The sequence below is a fragment of the Rosa chinensis genome, chromosome 5, assembly GCF_002994745.2.
Source record: "Rosa chinensis cultivar Old Blush chromosome 5, RchiOBHm-V2, whole genome shotgun sequence".
Lineage (NCBI taxonomy): Eukaryota > Viridiplantae > Streptophyta > Magnoliopsida > Rosales > Rosaceae > Rosa > Rosa chinensis.
In genome coordinates this window covers 73,426,261-73,445,196 of record NC_037092.1, presented here as the reverse complement: position 1 = coordinate 73,445,196, position 18,936 = coordinate 73,426,261, and the positions used below count along the sequence as shown (strand labels likewise).

Genomic DNA, 18,936 nt, shown 5'->3' with positions numbered 1-18,936 from the left:
CTCCGTTCTTTTCCCCCCCGTTTCTGCATTTTTTTGCTCCTCGTTTTTCCTTTTTTGCTTTCTTTCTCTCTTTCTTTCTTTTTTGTTCTTCTCTTTTTTCTGCTTTCATTTTCCGTTTGATGTGCATGATTAGGAGGTGAAATGAGGGAGACCTTCACTAATTAAGATTCTTGTTTTTGAGAAAGTAGTGATACAGACATTTTCCTTTTTCACCCGAAATAGGATATTGTACCGTTATACAATATACCCTAAGTAGATTGTTGCTTTATTTTAAAGAGAACTGTGGTGGAGTCCCTCATGAGGTCAATTTAAATTACCCAAGAGCTTCATGAAAGTAAATTGTTCTTTATTTTTTTATATTTTTTACTAGCATGTGCGGTGAATAAAATTGTTAATTCGTTAGACTCTCACTTATGTCTCCTTTGAGGTTTCATATAATAAGGATCAATCTTTTTTTTTTCTTTAATATTGGATGAGAGATTTAAGTTCGAAACATCATCTACCATTATGGAGAGATATATTATTGGGGTAAAGCTATGGTATGTTAACATTTCTCATACATCAACTATTTTTACCCCTCTAAGGACTCATGTTATCACTTTGAAGACTAATATTACTATTTTCAGGACTCATACGGTAAACTAAGAAAATTTACCACTTTAAGGACTCATGTTACCACTTTGAGGACTAATATTACTATTTTGAGGACTCATGTGGTAACTAAGAAAATTTACCACTTTAAGGACTCATGTTACTACTTTGAGGACTGATATTACTATTTTGATGACTCATTTTACCACTTTTAAGGCAATTGTATGCATGTCATACGTTAACACATTGTAGAATTTTCCATATTATTGAACCAACTAGATTTTGATATTGATACGTTTTTTTTTATTTTTATAGTTTAATCAATTAATATATCGATGATTATACTTCTATCGTTACATAAAAAAATAAATAATAAAGTTTAGTTGTCTAATTACGACAAAATGTGATGCTCTAAAGTCTCAGTTAAGAAAATTACCTAATCAGTCTCCACCTATTCAGGGTAGTTCAATAGTTTTCATAAACAAATAACTTGATTGCCTCATCCCCTTCTTCATGTTCAACAGCCTCATTATAAAACTTGATTGCGTGACAAAAATGACTCACGAGTTTATCTATGGCTTTTAGAAGGGTCAACTCAAATTATGGAGATATCAATTCAACGGGGCATATTAGACTTCTTTCCTAATCAAATATTACATCAGACTTATATTTGATAAAGTTGTAGTTGACGATATAGTTTTCTGTCAATTAGCAAAAGCAAAACAGTGACTCGCTGTCATTTTCATAAACTATGGAGCCTAAGACTTCAACGGTAAGAATAAACAAATTAAGTGGCTGTATTTTAGCATGTCAAATTTGAAGCTGACTAGTACTCTACTAATTTGATACGTTAACCTATATCTGAAATGTACATAATTGCAACACAAAAGCTTTCCAGAAAGCCGCACATTCTAGTTAAAAATATAGTTTAAGTCAAATAAAGTTAACTCTCTTTTTCATCTTAAACGCGTTGCATTATTGTTGATATGATTACACCCTGTGTTAGATGAGTTGGACGATCAAGTATGCAGGTAAAGGGCATAGTTTCTGTGCACATAAACTATGAAGCTAAAGAAAACTGCAGTGGTTTAGCCAGACATGCCTAAAATGATGAAGAATGCAGTCGACCTGAGATCGCAGGATCTTCTTGGCCAACTTTTCCAGCTCTCTTATGCATAAAATAGCTGTTCAGCCTTGGTTTAATACTAATATGGCAAGGTTTCAGCATGGAGGGTGTGTATGTAAATTGCTCAACATGGGTCTCAAAAGGATTGTTCTTGGATTTGGGAAGCATGAATGTAAAGATAGCGACTTCTTTCTCCTATGAATAATGAAATGCACCTTATATTAATCCTATGCTATAGTATAACAAATGCACCTTATATTATGTACTTGCATATTTTTAAATGCATGACCATGTTAGTGTGTGGACCACATGCATGATATGTTCAAGAAAGGTGCCTTGACCAATGACCATTCATCCACTTCCCTATTATCATTTTCTTTTTTTGGTTGGTGAGGTCTCTAAGATAATCTTAAATTAACCAACCTAATATTACAATATAGAAGTGATTATAAGAGATTTAGTTAGACCTAAACTGAGATGAAGTCATAAGGAGTGGGTCAAAGATTCCATCAATTAGAAGAGATAAAGAATGTAATTCCTTTTGTATGTCGAAGAAGGTGTGAATGAGAGGATTATCTTGTATTTCATAATAAAGAGTTTGACATATTGTGTAGTTATCTATAAATCTCTAAATGATTATTTCGATTAAGTTCTTGTTCGTTTGAACATGCAATTCGGATTGAATAATCCTTGACCTGAATGGCAAAAGACAAAAGGGCTCATGGAAGTTTAAGGAATAATTAGACCAAAACACACACTGTGTGTGTGTTTAATTTTCAAAAGAAAAAGAAAAATAATCATTGGAGAAACATGGGGATTTTTGAAATTTTTTTTTTTCCTCTTTTGCTGTGGAACTGTGGAAGTGGGAAGTTATAGAGAGAGATTTTAGGTGGAAATAAATTAAAATTTTATTATGTTATTTTGTTTATTACGATTATGACCTCCATTTATTAAAAGATATTTTTAGATAATCTATAGTTTAAAGATTAAGTCGTCTTTTCGGGTCCACTTTGTCTAACAAAACATTTTCTCTTAATAATAGAATAGATAAGGGGAGTGAAATCCATACTCCCCATTTTACTATTCACACTCTATGTTTTCTTTTTTAGTAACTTAAATTTTGTCTTTTTATTAGAATTTTAACCAAAGAAAAAAGAGGAAATGATCATTTACCCAATTTTAGCTTAAAAATTGCCCACTTACCCAAACACTCTAAGAGATTGCCCACTTATCCAAACACTCTAAGAGATTATTTCCCTAATACCCAATTAGTATTTTTAATTCATTTTTATATATTTTTAGGATAATTTTGCCCTCTCCTTCTTTGTCACTTTGAGAAAGAAATCATTGGAGACCTTGCTTGACTCCGGTGGTGGACTCTAGCGACCGGTGACCCGACTCCGGCGACCAATGACCGGAATCCAGTGACCAATGACCGAAATCCGGCGATCGGTTACCGGAATCCGAAATCCGGCTACCGGACTGGTGACCGGATTCCGACGTCTGAATTTATTGCCCCCTAATAATACCTAGTAACCATATTATTGCCCCCCAGTAATCATATTATTGCCCCTCAATACTCATATTATTGCCCTCCAATGAATTGCATAAACTCCCAAAACTAAAATGAATACACTACATGCACAATTGATAAATTTATATGCATATTATTGCCCCCAATACTCATACTATTGCCCCCTAATAATCATATTATTTCTCCCCAATAATCAAATTATTGCACTCCAGTGAGTTGCATAAACTCCCAAAACCAAAATGAATACACCACAAGCACAATTGATCAATTTATATGTTTAATTCTACATGTTCACTTTTTTTTTTCCTTCCCCATTCTTGGAGCTCACAATTTACCAAGAAAAAAAAAATTGGGCCACCTAGAAAAGTAGGAAACGTTTCACCACCAACACCTGCTTGTACGCGAAAAAGAAACGTTTCACCGCTGACTTGATAGTCTGCATCGCCTGCAGCAGATCACCGCCTCCTAGATCCTTTGCCCGCCCATCGAGTCCACCTCCACTCCCAACATGTTCGATACCTTATGCTTCAAGTCCTTACACAGCTTGGTGATCTCCACCAGTCCCTTCGATCTAAAGCAAAACGACTCTGTATCGTCCACCGTTTTGATCTTCAACTGGTTCTTGAGCCGGAGAAAGTCCTTCGGGTCCATTAATAGGTGGAGGTCTTCGATTTCCGCAAGAAGCTTCCAGAAGTAACAGTCGGTGGCAGCCTTTTCGAAGTCATTGTACTCGACGCGACAGTTCACGCGCTTGGGCTCAAGGACCTACTTGGGCTCGATGGACTAGACGGTGGTGATGGTTGAGAAGCCACCAAGGGAGCTGTTGCCAGACCGACGACGGTGGTTTGGGTGAGGAGGCAGATTTGAGAGAGAGAGAGAGAGAGAGAGAGAGAGAGAGAGAGAGAGAGAGAGAGAGAGAGAGAGAGAGAGAGAGAGAGAGAGAGAGAGAGAGAGGGGTTTCAATTTCCTTCAATTTAATAATAGGGGGCAAAACTGTCAATAGATGTTAGATTGGATAAGTGATGTTAAAAAACTCTTAGTGGAGTAAGTGGACAATTTTTAAGCTGAAATTGGGTAAATAGTCACGGCCCGAAGAAAAAAAAGGAAGTGTGAATTTCATGTAACAATAAAGCTAAACTTGTGCTCTCATTGTAAACTTTCACAGTTGGTGAATCACACGAATAAGGACACTTTCAGCTTTCCTACTTGGTACAGTAGTGTGCCCGACTAGAGTAGAGTCCTTAACTGTGTAAGTCACGTGTCATACTTGATGACTACATGAAGAAATTTGGTATGAAAATTGAAATTTTACCAAAATACAGGAACCAAAAAATGGTTTTAACCCTTTACTATACACAGGAACAGATGATGAGCACATAATGACCTAAGATTCCACCAAGGGAGGACATTCACAAATTTGGAAAATTTCAACTCAAAACTGAATCCATGATATGGCCAGACCAAAACAAAGAAAGTTGAACACAGCTCTACCATTCTACTTTTTTACTGATCCTGGTTGTTCAGAACTGGAGGCAGCCTTTTGCATTTCACCAAAATAAAATCCCAGAATGGAGGTCCATGCACATATGCCATAATTTTTCTGTTGGATACTTTTGACATTGGTAGGGCTGAACAGAGTAGACATCATGTTAATACTAAGCAAAAAAGCAAACAAACAGTTCCTCAGATAATGCAGGAAACCAAAAGGGGCATGTGATGTGTAAACAATTGGTGTCTCCGTGAACAAAACCTCTGAAAAGAGAATATACATTGGAAAAAAAGGCATTTCAAGCAAATGGGTGGTGGTCCAAGTGGGTCATCAGACAAGAGGCATTATTAAATCTGCATAATGGGATCATGCCAGCCCTAATTGCCTAATGAGATATTACATGTTCCCTCCTCTAGTTACTATTCCCTTCATCATATTAAGCCATCATCCACACACCTATTTTCTGTGGATAAAATTTTAAGCAATGATCCCTAAACATGACAACCAGGTGCTCCAAGATAATGACTTGGATCTCAGCCATAATAACCACCACTTTTCTTGATTCATTTCTGTGCATACAATCTTCCCCAATTCATTTCTATGATTTGGATAATGAAGATGATGATGATCAGCACCAAGATGAAGATGATGATGACAGTAATGACAGTAATGACAATAATGATGATGACACATGTAAATGTAAGAAAGTGAACTGCGCCAATAAGATATGGGTGACAATGTGACATTCAACACTGAAATAGTGGAACTCCTAAGGGTGTTAAAAAAAGAACTCCATTCAATTTCCAGCAAATAATACAAATCAGGTTCACCAGCCTCACTCAACAAAAGAGATTGCATCTATTGAAAAAATTTAAGCGCATACCTAAGACTAACAGCAGCAAAGCCATCTTCAGCTTGTGCTGCTCATCTATTTACCATATACTGCTAAGTATGTTGATATCCCGAAGATGTCAGCTTCTCTGACCTACAATCCGGAGAAAAGCATCCACAAGACAAGACAAACTGGATAGGACTGAGAATATTTACTAATTTTTCAGACCCGTGTGCTGATGTCAGAAGAATTTCCATTCCGGAATTTTTCAAGCTCTTCTCTGTTTTTGCTGTCCCTATCCTTGGTACTCGTTGGTAGTAGCGGTGGAGATGTAGAACCCAAGGAACGATCAGGCAATTCTGTAAAGGAGAAAAAGATCAAGGCATATGTAGTTTCGACTATCCTAGAAAAAAAAGAAAATTATTTGCTAAGAAAATTCTTCTTTTGATCTAGATATAATTGCAACTGCATCAACTTTAGACATCATCATATATGACCGAAAAGGGAAATCCAGAGCAGACTTTTCATCCACATTGAAAAGGGAGAGAAGATTAATGAGATCGCATTTGCTAACCTGGCAATTTTTGGTCGACAAAGGAAACTACCAAATTTACAGTGTACCTGCATGGGAATAAATAACTTATGTTCTCAGTAAAGTGAAAGATATTATTCCAGACACAAATGTTTCAAGAGCATTACATAATCTATATCTTACCAGGCAACAACAACATCAACGGTGTAATGTTTACGAGATGCTATAATCAAGACACTTAGAATCACAGAAACCAACCAAGCAAACTGCTTGATGCACCTGAAATGATAAACCGCAAGAGAATAAAAATAATTAATTTTTATAATTGAGCACACATTCCATAGTGAGAAATAAAATGACTGACGATACGTACATCCTGAGAATAACTAAGAACTTATTTTCATGCAAGAATTCACCAAATCAACCCCACTTCAGAATTCAGATTGAGTAATAAAATGAGAACCAGACAGACCTGATAATAGGACCATAAAAAGAAGAGGCTCTATAATTGTTGTTACCTCCTTGTTCCATATTTCTGAAATGTGCGCACAAATACTAAAGTGAAAATCATGTGTGATGAAAAAATCAAATCACCACAGCCATACATAACACCTCGGGGAACTGCACACACATGTAAATAACATAAGTATCAAGCTGTTCTAATTTATGGAGATAATGAAGCATTAAGCCCAAGGAAAATGAAGCACTTAAACTAACAGTTGATTAAGAGCACTGCAAGTGCACTCTTTGGAGGGGGCAGCCTGGCAAGTTCTGAGCCCTGAAAGAGACAGTTGTACCTGATTGTAAAACATATTTAATTACAACTCAATGAATCTTGATTACCTCCAACTAACAACCAAAACAACAAATTTCTATGAAATTTACCTCGCGGCAATGATAGTTTGGACCAGGAAGCTGAGTAGCGTAGAAGGTGATGATCCGGAGAAACTGAGACACCTGACAAAATGAACACCCAAATATATTGTCAGAAAATATAGCAAAATACCATAGGATATTGTTAAACCATTGATCCAATACAATGCGAGAGCTAGTTCAAGTCAATAACATAGAAGCAAAGTTAGATTAGGGAAGTGCATGAAATCAAACATTTTTCTATTAAAGAGTATGACTGTATGAGTGCAATTCCCAGTCAGATGCTTCAAAAAAATGTAACAAGCTCAAGAATGAATCATATAAGCAAGTTACATAATCCAGGAATCATAAGCAGATAGGAGGCTCAAGGGGGTGTAACATTAAGTAAAAAGGAAACAGCAGAAGACTATGTGTGGTACATTTAAGGACATTACATCTATTTTCATCGCCATCAATATGATATTGCTTATTATGGGAAACACATGGGTGGAATTAAAGAATTTGTAATAGCATGTGGCGACAATATGGCTACTGATGAAATTGACACAGGATAAGAGCGAGTACAAACCCAAAAGAAAAAAGTTTTAGTGACAAGCATTAATGATATTTATGCTAAAAATTGAGTGTTTCCTGTATAGGGCTAAGACATATGCAGCTTTCATGATCGTACTTCCAGAAGATAGAGCAATAAGGAAGATCTTACAGGAGATGCATTGTTTAGACAAATAAGGTTGTATGCCAGCCTATCTAGAAAGCAAGGACAAAACTAGTGTATGTATCATCTTTACTTACAGCTAAATAAGCAAGTACCCTGCACCATATCAGAACTGTATAGATTTTTTTGCTCTGAAAAACAAACGGGTGAAATGTCCACTGCAACAGAATACAGACACAATATTAGCTCAACTCAGAATTTTACCAAACTTCTACAGGTAATTAGCTAGAAGCGGATATTGAAGCGATGAAAAACTGAATGAAGAACAAACACAAAAGACACGAGAGAGAAGTCCAGATAAATTTGAAGCAAATGATAATATTGGCACCCAGAAAGTCTTACCAAGATAAAAGAAAAAAATACAACAGCAAACAGAGTCTCACTCAGATAAGTTTTGTCTTGTCCAAGTTCCTATGATAACAGAAAAAAAAAAAAAAAAAGACAATAAATGAAGTGATGAGTGCTGCATTAAATATTGAAGCATCCCAATAAACCCTTGAAAGCATACACACCGGGAGTAAAAAGAAGCCAGCATCCTGAAGTATTGGTCCTGGCCGATGTAGATAATGAACTCCGTGCACAGCCAGTCCATGAAGATACTGTTTGATACAGAGAAAACCACCAGATAAGCATATAAAGATTTACAATTTATGCATCTTAGCATTATAGCAAATACCATAAAAGGCCCGTCTAGTAATAAATAAACAAACAAATAAAGGGATATAAAGGAAGAAAGGAAAAGCCAGCCAAGGCATTTTCGTCACACATCAAGCAGAACATTTCATTGGTGGCTTGGCTCAAACACTTTCGGAAAAATAAATGGGAATTAAATCAATACCATCTAGGCACTCGGTCCATACATTATGGTCACAAAAACTCTAATCCGATGAACAAATCACTCTGTGCCCAAAAGGTGATAACTTCAGCATCACACTAGTAAATTGAGAACAAGGAAATGCCTATATATGCTATAAGCCTATACCATCATTGGCATTCAATTAAAAAATAACCCCTTAGATACACAACAACAGCTACACCCAGCACTAGTTCTCAAAACCATCCTGCAACAAGTTGGCCATAATCAATTCAAACCTGATAAACTTATCAATTCATAAAATCCAAGTGTGACATGAACATTGTACATAAAATTAATTGCCAATACCGATTCACTGAATTGAAATCCAAATTGAATAAACAGACAAGAAAGAAATGAACCTGACAAATGAGACCAGCAAGAACAAACTTCCAATTCCCAGCAAGAAGCGAAGCTTCAGTTGACGACTCGTTGCATATTTTCCTCCACAACTTCACAATTCAATCAACAAAATCAACATTGGAATCGAAATTGAATGATACCAAAAAAAAAAAAAAAACAGATTGCGAACCTTAGGAGCCTCACGAGCAAAGTAAAACGGCATTTTGGGCAACGAGGTTAGAGCTCGTCATCAATCAGCAAAGCTCCCAATAAAACCGCTCTTTATTTGAATTCCAAACATATATGATCACAACCTCAACAGAAAAAAACAAAAACAAAAAAAAGGTTTGATTTTTGAAATCTAATCCGCCAACAGAATTTGAAATCCCAACGATACTGAGGAACGTTCGAAAGTGGGGGAAGTGAGAGGAAATCAAAATCAAACAGAGTCTGTCATAAATTTTGTTTCTTTTTCTCTCCGAGTTTTATTAGGGAAGAAGATGATGAGCAATGTGCATGAGTGATGACGTGTCAAACAAGCCTCGTTGGTGTTGAGAGTACGTGTTCACGTGATTAAGCTGAGATGGGTTTTTCTTTTTCGTTTTCTTTTTCCATTGTACTACTGCTCTATCCTTTTTTTTTAATTTTTTTTTTGGAATGAATTGTAGTACTCTATCTTACATTGAAACTTTACCTTCCAGATGGCAAATAATATTCATCGTATTCAAATGTCACTATCAATTGTAGAGGGATGAAAAAAATTGATAAGTTGTCAATCAATACCCGTGACTAACATCAATACCGATTTCGCATCCGTCACCCGCCTTATTAATTATATAAAAAACAAAACGGGGTCGTATGATGATGAGAAATATAACTAAACTAATAGCTCGCTGAAATATGCAACATTTGTAGGTTTTGATGAGGGAACCTAATTTCAGAAAATTTGGATTCAACCTAAAAATAAAAGGGAAAAAAAAGAGAAAGAGGTTAAGCTTTCACTAAACAAATCAAACAGATCCCAGATTTATTGTGTAAAGCTAACTCGGTCTCTGCTCTCTTGAGTAAAGCATGTACTGCATTCAAAAAGAAGCAAACTAGTTTTGCTTTCCTGGGCAGCGAAGAAAGCCAATTAGATACAGCCAACACCGCTTTGCTGTTAAGGCCTATTTCGGTCATCATTTTTCAACTTAAAAAAATGCAATTGGTAAAATGCACGTCAAATAAGTAACCAAGAAGCAATATAAATAGATTGAACGTTCCTCATATTTCCATTTCAAGGAGGGGCTTGCACCCAATTCTCCGGTTATTGTATTCAATGTTCTCCATGATGAGTATTACCATCTTAAATCGGAGTTTATTGAGATTTAAAAGATAACCTACTAGTTACTAGCTATATGCACATTTAAAATTGATGAAACAGTTCCTCTGACAATACATTCGATGCACTAGATATAACTTCTCTCAGAAAATCGAGTAAAGGCACCAACTGCAGATTTTGTACAATGCCAACCCGACCAACTGAAGATATATATTGTATCTATGAGATGCAGTCACAGTAAAACTAGACGCGCCCGGCTGGTGAAAGAGGAGGATACGAGGCATATCTTGCAGGAACTTCCCCTTCCATTTGATTCAGATCACTTATTCCATCATCTTGCACTGTTGCTTTGGTTTCCCGGAACTCTGAGAACTCGCATAGATTCCTACTATCTAACACTGCTATACAAATGGAGAATGCTTGTAAAACTGCGAGTGAAGAATTAAACTCAACTGAATAGATCCCATCCTTGAATGGGGCCAAACTTAAAGCAGGTTGGTTTTCTTGTAGTCCTCCCTGTGGATATGTAAAGCAGAAAAGCAACATCAGTTGAAGATTTTGAAGATTTTCAATAATGTGGAAAAAAATAAAATCAGCTGATATAAGGAGAGCACCATACCTGATGGCAAAGCTCGAACAGATCTGGGATTGAACAAACCTTCTGTGAAGTCAAATTCTCACTGGCTTGATTCTGGTTGTCCAATATCCGTAGTTTGCAACCCAAATCCCAACCCCCACAGTCACATGAGCCACCTGTACTCCAGCGTTCAATCAGAGATGATGGCCCTCCATTACTCGGAAGACTATGAGCACCACTTGGAAGTATGACCGTTGTGCTAATGGGGCCTTGACTACCAACAAAAGGCTTGCTCTGTACATCTTCCACAGAATAGGAGTGGCGTCTCACCTTTGACAAACACTCTACTGAACCAACCGCAGGCAAGTCACTATAGATATCCCTACGACGCCAATCTGTAGATGATGTCTGACTCCTCTTTTTCGGGATTTTGACAACAGTGGCTGCAAGTTCATCATTTGGCTGGAAGTCTGAGGTTTGACAGTCTGCCTGTCTAAGGTTTACTGAAAATAAAACAAACTCTCTCACGCTAAACTGATCCAGTATCAAATTGGGAAACTGTGAATCAGAAACCTTCATCTGAGCAACAACATTACGAATGTATTCATGAGCTTTGCCTTTACTTCCATGATTCAGCCAAGTTCCATTCTTTTTCTTGACTTCCCGCACGCTGAAGAATGTATAGATACAACTGCAGTCACCCTTTCCGGAGGTATTCAACTTCTTCATTGTGGCAGCAAGAATGTCAATGTCATTGTGGACTGCAAATGTGAACAGCGGCAGGCCATTTTTAACCGCAACTCGTAGAAGAGCTTGAACTGTTGAGGGCCTATTCTTCCTATCCTTAGAGAACTCACTAACATTGATTTTCCTACAACCAGTCATGCCTAGCTTTACTTTCCCTGGCTGCTCAGACAAAGATTCCACTCGCCCCTCAGATGATTTACAAGCCTTATTTGTTGATATGGAATCTTTCTCCAATGGCTCCGCTGAATGATGGCAGTTGGCTACCTTTGGCTTCAGCAGTGGATCCAGTAACCTCCTCAGCGGGCTGGACCTGGCTCTGCTAGTGGCATTAGAATTATCAGTGTCTGAAGTATCCAAGAAAGCAGAAGCCACGTTGTTCCCCAAACCAGGTCTAGCCTGGAAAGTTGTTGACCTAGGCTGTTGTACATCTGAAGAATCTTTAGAACCGGAAGTTTTACTCATCTTACCCACAGCAATGCTTAATCGGCGGAAAGGTGATGAGCTTCTTACTTTTTCAGCAGTTACTTTGCCTCGCTTTAATTCTGATCCTCTATGAGGCTCATATACAGTTGAAGATGTTGATACTCCCATTGTTTTTTTGTCTTCAACAATTTTGTCTCTGGATGGGCTCATTCTTGTTGAGGAACTTAGAGCCAACTGTGATGCTGAGCCAAGTGTATTACACTGAAAGCTGCCACTTGCTGCACCTGTGGACCCAAGTTGTTTTACCCTGAAGTGTTTATGATCAACTTCAGAAGGAAAACGGCAGGAGTGGGGGAGACCAGAATTGAGCTCTGCAAGACAGGCCTCCTTGGGTCTCTCTGGCAAGCTTCGTCGAGTTGTTTCTGCAGCTCTTTGACCAAGCAGTGTTTCTGAATCAGAAATGTCGGAAAGCCCTGAACCAGAATGATTTCTTTCAGGAAGATCTCTAGGCAAAAGCAGAACAACTTTACTGCAACCTTCAGGGGTATCTAGTTCAAAATTTTCTGAAAATGGCTGCTGCTTGTCTACTTTCTTTGGAAACTCACCATCTCGAGTGTTTTTCTTTACCCTTAAATTTGTTGCTGCCATCTCATACTGCAAGCCATTCCGCAAATGTCCTTTTTCTGGCTCAGTCTTTGGGTCTGAATCTTTTCTCTTGCACTGTGCCACCTTGATGTCTATATGATTGTTGCAGAAAGACTTATCTGGTCTAATGACTCCATTCAGGTTGTTACTCTGGTCAGCTTTAAGATCCTGAAACTTTCCAACACTTTCTCTAAACGAGTTGACAACTTCAGAAGGCCCTTCCAGTCGAGAAGTCATGAAATGAGATTGGAGGGAAGGACGGTGCATCCCAAGACGAGCAGGAGAACAGCTGTGACCTCTGCTAGAATGGGTTGATGATTCATCTGTGGAAAAGCATGAGGTTGTATTACTACTGGATGGTGAATACCGGCTACTTCTGTATGGCATCTGTTTATGGCTATACTGCCATTTTTCAAGGCGCCCCCAGTCAAGAACTCCAACATTTAAAGCTTTCTCCTGGAGGTTTTTTCCTCTCTCAAGATAACTTGGCAACTTTGACATATACTTGACGAGTTCATCGACTTCAGTTGTCTTTCTATTAATACGTTGCTTTTGGCGGTTCCCATCGGACATGGGTGAGACATCTTTAACATTTTTTGTAATTTCATGATGGAGATCAGCATAGGACAAACTAGGCTTGTCTGATTTGAACTTGGATTGTGGATTCAAACTTCGGTTTGCTTGGCGCAATGTGTTTCCACTTGTTCCTAGAGATTGTTGGTCATCGAAATTCCTTGTGGGCTCAAAACGCCCATCCATGATAGTATTTGCAATGTCCTTGTTTATCGCACCTGGAAAACCTTGCTACAAGGAAGCTCCATATGTTTCTTACTCAGCAGCACATAGGATTGATTCACAAAGATGCAGGCCAATCTGCACATAATATGAGGAAGAAATTGAATGCAAAACCCAATAAATTGAGTACTATTACAAGAGTTTCCAAAGATAAACGGAAGGTAATGCTACAACATATTTGCACCCAAAAAAAAAAACCAAGTAGGCTTTTCTTTTCTCACTAACTACATTGGCAGTTTGGAACTTTCACTTTGCACTAGTCAAAAGCAAAGTAATAAAGTCACATCCCTCTAAAAAAGGGTAAATGATTTAACAAGTGGAGGGTCTCACTCACACGTTAGCATTATTAGACGAGTTTATCGTGCATTAGGTTATCACAATAGAGATTCTATATTCCAGGAAATCAAATAAAAACTGAAAATCCATAATACCACAATTCATGAACTAATACAGTCAACTCCCATAAAGTAGATATAATCAGCATCCAAAAAGTATACATAAAGGAAACAGTACTTCATATGTCCAATGTAATAATACCTAAGCTCACGAATGTAAGCATCCAAGAAGATAAGCTCTCAGATATTCTTATGATCACAAGAAGAAAACCGCAGTCAGCCAGTACTATTCACCCTCTGCTCAAAACAAGCCAAACAACTGGGCAACTTTAGCTGCTTTCAAGAAACTGAATTTTAACTTGACGACATAAAATTGCGAAAATTCAGTGTCGACGCAGCTCAACTGCGCTAGGAACTAGGCAAACAGCATAACGTATCAATCAACACACAAATTGTACAGATGATGAAACAGACTCTCACGGCACCAAGTTGAAATCTGATGCAATAAGACAACCTGTTCCAGTATATGGACAAAGTGGGAAGAATACTTAAAATCTAAAGCCAGGAATTTAGTGGTCCTTCAAGAATCAAGATCCAATTTCAAAAAAATCCGAGATAAGGTAAAAACGACCTGTAGTCGTCACCGTCACCATCGCCCCTAAGCGTGTTATCACAGCTAACGGTAAAGACAAAGGTCGCCAGCTATTCAAAACCAGAGCAATCTCAAATTTCAAAATCTCCAAACAGTTCGGCTCCGTTTGGTTATAAACAAAACAAAACCCAAAAAGGAAGTATTTTCCTTTTCAGTTATCTCTAGCAGCCAAACAGTCTCAATTTGTCAAACTAGAAAACCAAAATCTAAAGAGAACACCAGTAAAAACTTACAGATTTACAATCCAAAAATAATTAACAGGAAACACAAGCTAATAAAGGAAGCAAAAAGCATTTCCTTTTTCATATCAGTCACAGTCACACTTTTTCCGGTCGCCGAACAGCCACTATGGACTTAAAAAGCATCAAATTCCGAGCACAAAATAAAACAAACACCAGCCAAATCACACGTTGCGAGCGAAATTTGAAGCGAAACAAACAGAAGATGATCGTTTTAGCAATTTCGACTCACCGGGGTGAAGCTGTGGTAATGCGGAGGAAGGAAACGCCGGAAACGGAAGCCTGGACGGCGTCGGAGACGGAGCAATGCGTGTCGGTGGCGGATTGGTCAAAGAAAGCAGTAAGTTAATCACAGAGATCAAAGAAGAAGCAGAATAATTAGGTCCGGCCTCGTAATCCGAAATGCTGGAGCCTCTTTGCTCTCTTCCACAAACTCCGAGGGGTTCTCAGAATCTCAAGCTCAGAGAGAGAGAGGAGAGAGAAACAGAAGAGTGTGTGTGAATGTGGGAGTGTGGGTTTTGATCTTTCTGGCTGGAGCTTATATTTAATATTGTTTTGTTGTGAGAGATGTACAAGCAGTCAAAGCAGGGAAGAGAGAGAGAGAAAAAGATGACCGGCAATCGTTGTCATCGGACGGCTGAGAGGAAGACCAGGATGATCCGGCGGTCAATGAGGAGAGAGAGAAAAACAGTACTCCACTGGGCCCCACCGTGTAAAGCCCCTGTATTTATTTTATTGTGATTTATTTAGTATATGAATATTCCAATGTCTAGAGTTTGAGACTTCGAGTCTCAATTCTCATCAGTTTGTGGCCCAATTCAGCTTCTTGCTTCTGGGGCGAGAGATTAATCTGGTTTTATTGAGATACTCTCGTAAAACTTGGTTCTAATACTAATTGAGTGAGTGTGTTACTAACTCGTTAACGTAATTGAAGTAACTTCTTACTTTATTCTCGATCAAAAAGAAAAATTTGTTTAAACACTGTGGAGGCACAAATGGAATGGGTCGGGTGGACCAATGAATCAGGTTGAGGACTTTGTGACGATTAAGGTTTGGTATTATACCCTGGTTGAGCCTTTTATTTTATTTTTGTTCAATAATTTTTTCATTTTCTTTTGTTCAAATCTTGGTTAACTTTTAGCTATTTTTGTATGATTCTCTGGAAAATGACGCAAATAACAACAAATGAATAGAGATCACTGATAAAGAATCCCAAATTAGACTAGTAGGTCTACTTATTACTTCCTACTTTCCGAGTGTTAGAAACTTAGAAAGATTAGGACTTTAGAAGGCTTGTGTTGTCTTTTAGCAATTTCAATATCATTTCAAAACGTAAAATCATGTTACCTATTTGACTGAAACGTACTAGGGGTAAGTGACAAAAAAAAATGTAGGTGAGAACTGAGAAGTGGCAAACACATATTTTACAAAAAAAAAATTAAGTGGCAAATACATATTTCATAAAAAACCGTTCAACAGTAGTGAAGACACCATTAGGAACTCCCAAATATGGGGAAACAAAAAATGGCTTCTAGAGTTCGAGTGGCTACTATCACATTAAATAGTCTAACTAATCTATTTTAAGAGCAACTCCAACAAATTCCCTATAATTTCTGTATTATATAGGGAAGCAAAAGTCAAAGGTTTAGTCTATTTTTCTTCTCTAACTCCAACAGATTCCCTATTTTACAACAATCTCTAAAATCTCCATATTCTTCCTTAAAATTTTAGAGTTTGTTGTAAATATAGGGAATTTGGTTTTCTCTTTCCTCACTTTTCCTAAAGTAGGGATCGTTATAGGGAATCTGTTGGAGTAAAATAGGCTTATTTTTCCCTAAAGTAGAGAAAAATCAAAATATAGGGAATCTGTTGGGGTTGCTGTAAAGTAACATTTAAAAGATTATGGCCTCTCTACAATTTTGGACATGATTTGAGCAACATTTCAAAGATTTCTCAAAGTAGCTCTTGGTTTAGCTTTTATATTTTTTGTGATGAGGCTTTCTCAGAATACCTCGTTTTCGTTCGGCAAAGTACGTCCTCGTTTAACTTTTACCTTTTTTTTTATGATAAGGCTTTCTCAAAGTAACTCCTAAGTTGTCCTTAACAAAAAAAAAAAAAAACAATAATATTTTTACCCCACCTTACGGTTGTCATCCATTTCATGATACCAATAAGATTTGAACTTATGACCTCCATGATTTCAAATAATCAACAAGTCATAGGTCACCGGCAAGTAGCCTCTAGTTTAACTTTTATCTTTATTGTGACAAATTTAATATAAAACAAAATAAGGAGCACCATTGAAGATGTTCTTAAGCTATCATTTGTGTATCTCTTTGTGTAGTATTCAAAAAAAGAATAAATTATATTTAGTGATTACAATTATAAAAAAAGGGATGGGGTTTCGTTTGGTACGCCATGCATTAATCCATTCCTATAGACCAGTTCCATATGATGATAGACAAACTTCGAGTAGTATTTAGTGGTTTGGCCATTGCATGAAGTCATTCACCGAGGTGTAACATAATGTGTATTTTCCTTTATTTAGTAAGTTTAGGGGATTAAGAATAAAAAAAACAAGTAAACGTACTCATCTTGCTATTAAAGGATAAAAGGAAAGTATCTAAACATAGAATTTACCTGAATTAACGAGATAGAAGACATGGATTAACGCTCATATTTTAGCAAAAAGTAACTAGGTACACAATAAAAATTTGGTCTAATTTCCCAAGATATCAAAGGATGTATTGTAGACTATTTATGTATCAAATGTGTGATAAGATCTTTGTTACAGTTGCAAACAACACAATTCACTATTTCACTTTTTTATCCCCAAAAAATTAGATGCACTAATAAAAGGGAGAAAAGAATATGCTTTTGATCCCGCGCCAAAGTTTAAAGCAATCTCTTTAAAATCCAAAGGGAATCAAGCAAAGGAGTAAAAGGATGAAAAGGATGAAAAGGGAAAAGGGAATTAAGGCTGCCATGAGAAAGAGGAACTCATAAAAAAATAGGAGCACAATGAAAAATTGAAAACGATGAAAAGGAAGCTTAGAGCTTTAAGTCTTGGCCTCATCATTGCAATGTTTGATCCAAAGATTGTTATGATTCTATGTTGAATTGATCGAATCATCCACGTATGCCCGTGTAAGAGCATCTCCAACAGTGATAGCTATCTTGATAGCTAAAAGTAGCTAAAATTGGAATATAGCTAGTTGAATATTGAGTTATGCTCCAGCAAATACCTAAATCTCAAGTTAAATTTAACTTTTAGTTAAATTCTCTCTCCTCTCTAGCTAAATATAGCTAGGTCTTTTAGCGAAAGCTAAATTTAGCTTTTGTTTAGCTAGTCTGCTGGAGATCAAACTTAGTCTAAAACTAGTTAAATTTCAAATTTTTTTTGAAATAAGTATTCTGTTGGAGATGCTCTAAGTCTTTGGTGGAATCCTAATTACCGTGATTCATGATTGTCTAATATGTAGTCTACGTGCACAAGTTGGAAATCAAATACACATAATTTACCTTTATTTTTTGAAGTAATGGTAATTTCATCGATAAAACTCATACCAAAAAGGCCATTACATATCCACCCGCTGTCTCACAATAAACAGAATAAGGCTTCATGGTGAAACCACAGTGATACATAGGATAGACGAACTATATTCGAACTTATCACTCACTTAAAAGCAAGCATATAAGCTATGGAAAAAACATAGCGAATAAACAAGCAAAACTATACTCGTTAAGGCTCATTAAGTAACATAACCTAAAAAGCATAGGGCCCTAAAACAATAGGGAATTATTTACCTAAAAGAAAAACTAAAAACTAAAAATAGAGGCCACAACCCAATAGCCCACAGTTTGCCCTGGCCCGAACCTAATAGCAAGCAGCCCAATCCAATCCCTGTCGCACTGTGCTAAGCCGCCAACAGTCTAACACAGCAGCCCTGCCACCGCCATGAGGAACACCACCACCATTGTCACCCGACACGGTCAACCGAAGCCCTCAGTGAAACCCAACAGGAGAAGACCTGACCCACCAGGATCGATCTCCACAGCACCAAGTCACCACCAAACAACTCCGCTGCTTACGCCTCCATCAAAGCCATCACCTATGCGTTGCCCTTGACCCACCATGTCGCCGTTGATCCCACATGTCGCAGTGCCCAACAGACCAAGATCCGACAGGGATGCCGTCAAACTCCAAGCTAAGAGACAAACTGAGAACAACTATCAGCAAGCCTTTGAGGCCTGTCTAGCAGTAGCCTTGACATCAGGCGACCAAGGCTGACATAAATGGAGGCCACCACTGGAC

The 18,936-nt window shown here is 37.5% G+C and overlaps 2 protein-coding genes across 5 annotated transcripts; both read right to left on the bottom strand.

Annotated features, from left to right (window-relative positions):
- Positions 1-4,514: 4,514 nt before the first annotated feature.
- Positions 4,515-9,445, bottom strand: LOC112202289 (phosphatidylinositol:ceramide inositolphosphotransferase 3). 3 transcript variants are annotated; one of them, XR_005800216.1, is made up of 12 exons: positions 9,078-9,441; positions 8,908-8,997; positions 8,205-8,291; positions 8,035-8,103; positions 7,770-7,850; positions 6,990-7,061; positions 6,822-6,882; positions 6,623-6,725; positions 6,288-6,383; positions 6,147-6,193; positions 5,624-5,931; positions 4,515-4,879 (listed from the first exon to the last, which is right to left on the bottom strand). XR_005800216.1 is itself a non-coding variant. In XM_024343229.2 (11 exons), exons 1-11 carry the CDS (start codon positions 9,108-9,110, stop codon positions 5,795-5,797), a joined length of 876 nt encoding a protein of 291 aa, XP_024198997.1. In that variant the 5' UTR covers positions 9,111-9,441; the 3' UTR covers positions 5,515-5,794. The 3 variants fall into 3 exon arrangements, 2 of the variants coding, with proteins under 2 accessions (XP_024198997.1, XP_024198998.1); XM_024343229.2 differs by lacking the exon at positions 4,515-4,879 and having other exon boundaries at positions 5,515-5,931; XM_024343230.2 differs by lacking the exons at positions 4,515-4,879; positions 8,035-8,103 and having other exon boundaries at positions 5,515-5,931; positions 9,078-9,445.
- A 690-nt stretch (positions 9,446-10,135) lies between these two features.
- On the bottom strand, positions 10,136-15,162 carry LOC112164973. 2 transcript variants are annotated; one of them, XM_024301344.2, is made up of 4 exons: positions 14,854-15,162; positions 13,933-14,027; positions 10,828-13,473; positions 10,136-10,724 (listed from the first exon to the last, which is right to left on the bottom strand). In XM_024301344.2, the coding sequence occupies exons 3-4, from the start codon at positions 13,357-13,359 to the stop codon at positions 10,452-10,454; spliced, it is 2,805 nt and encodes a 934-aa protein (XP_024157112.1). In that variant the 5' UTR covers positions 13,360-13,473; positions 13,933-14,027; positions 14,854-15,162; the 3' UTR covers positions 10,136-10,451. The 2 variants fall into 2 exon arrangements, with proteins under 2 accessions (XP_024157112.1, XP_024157111.1); XM_024301343.2 differs by lacking the exon at positions 13,933-14,027 and having other exon boundaries at positions 14,854-15,161.
- Between the last annotated feature and the right edge of the window lie 3,774 nt (positions 15,163-18,936).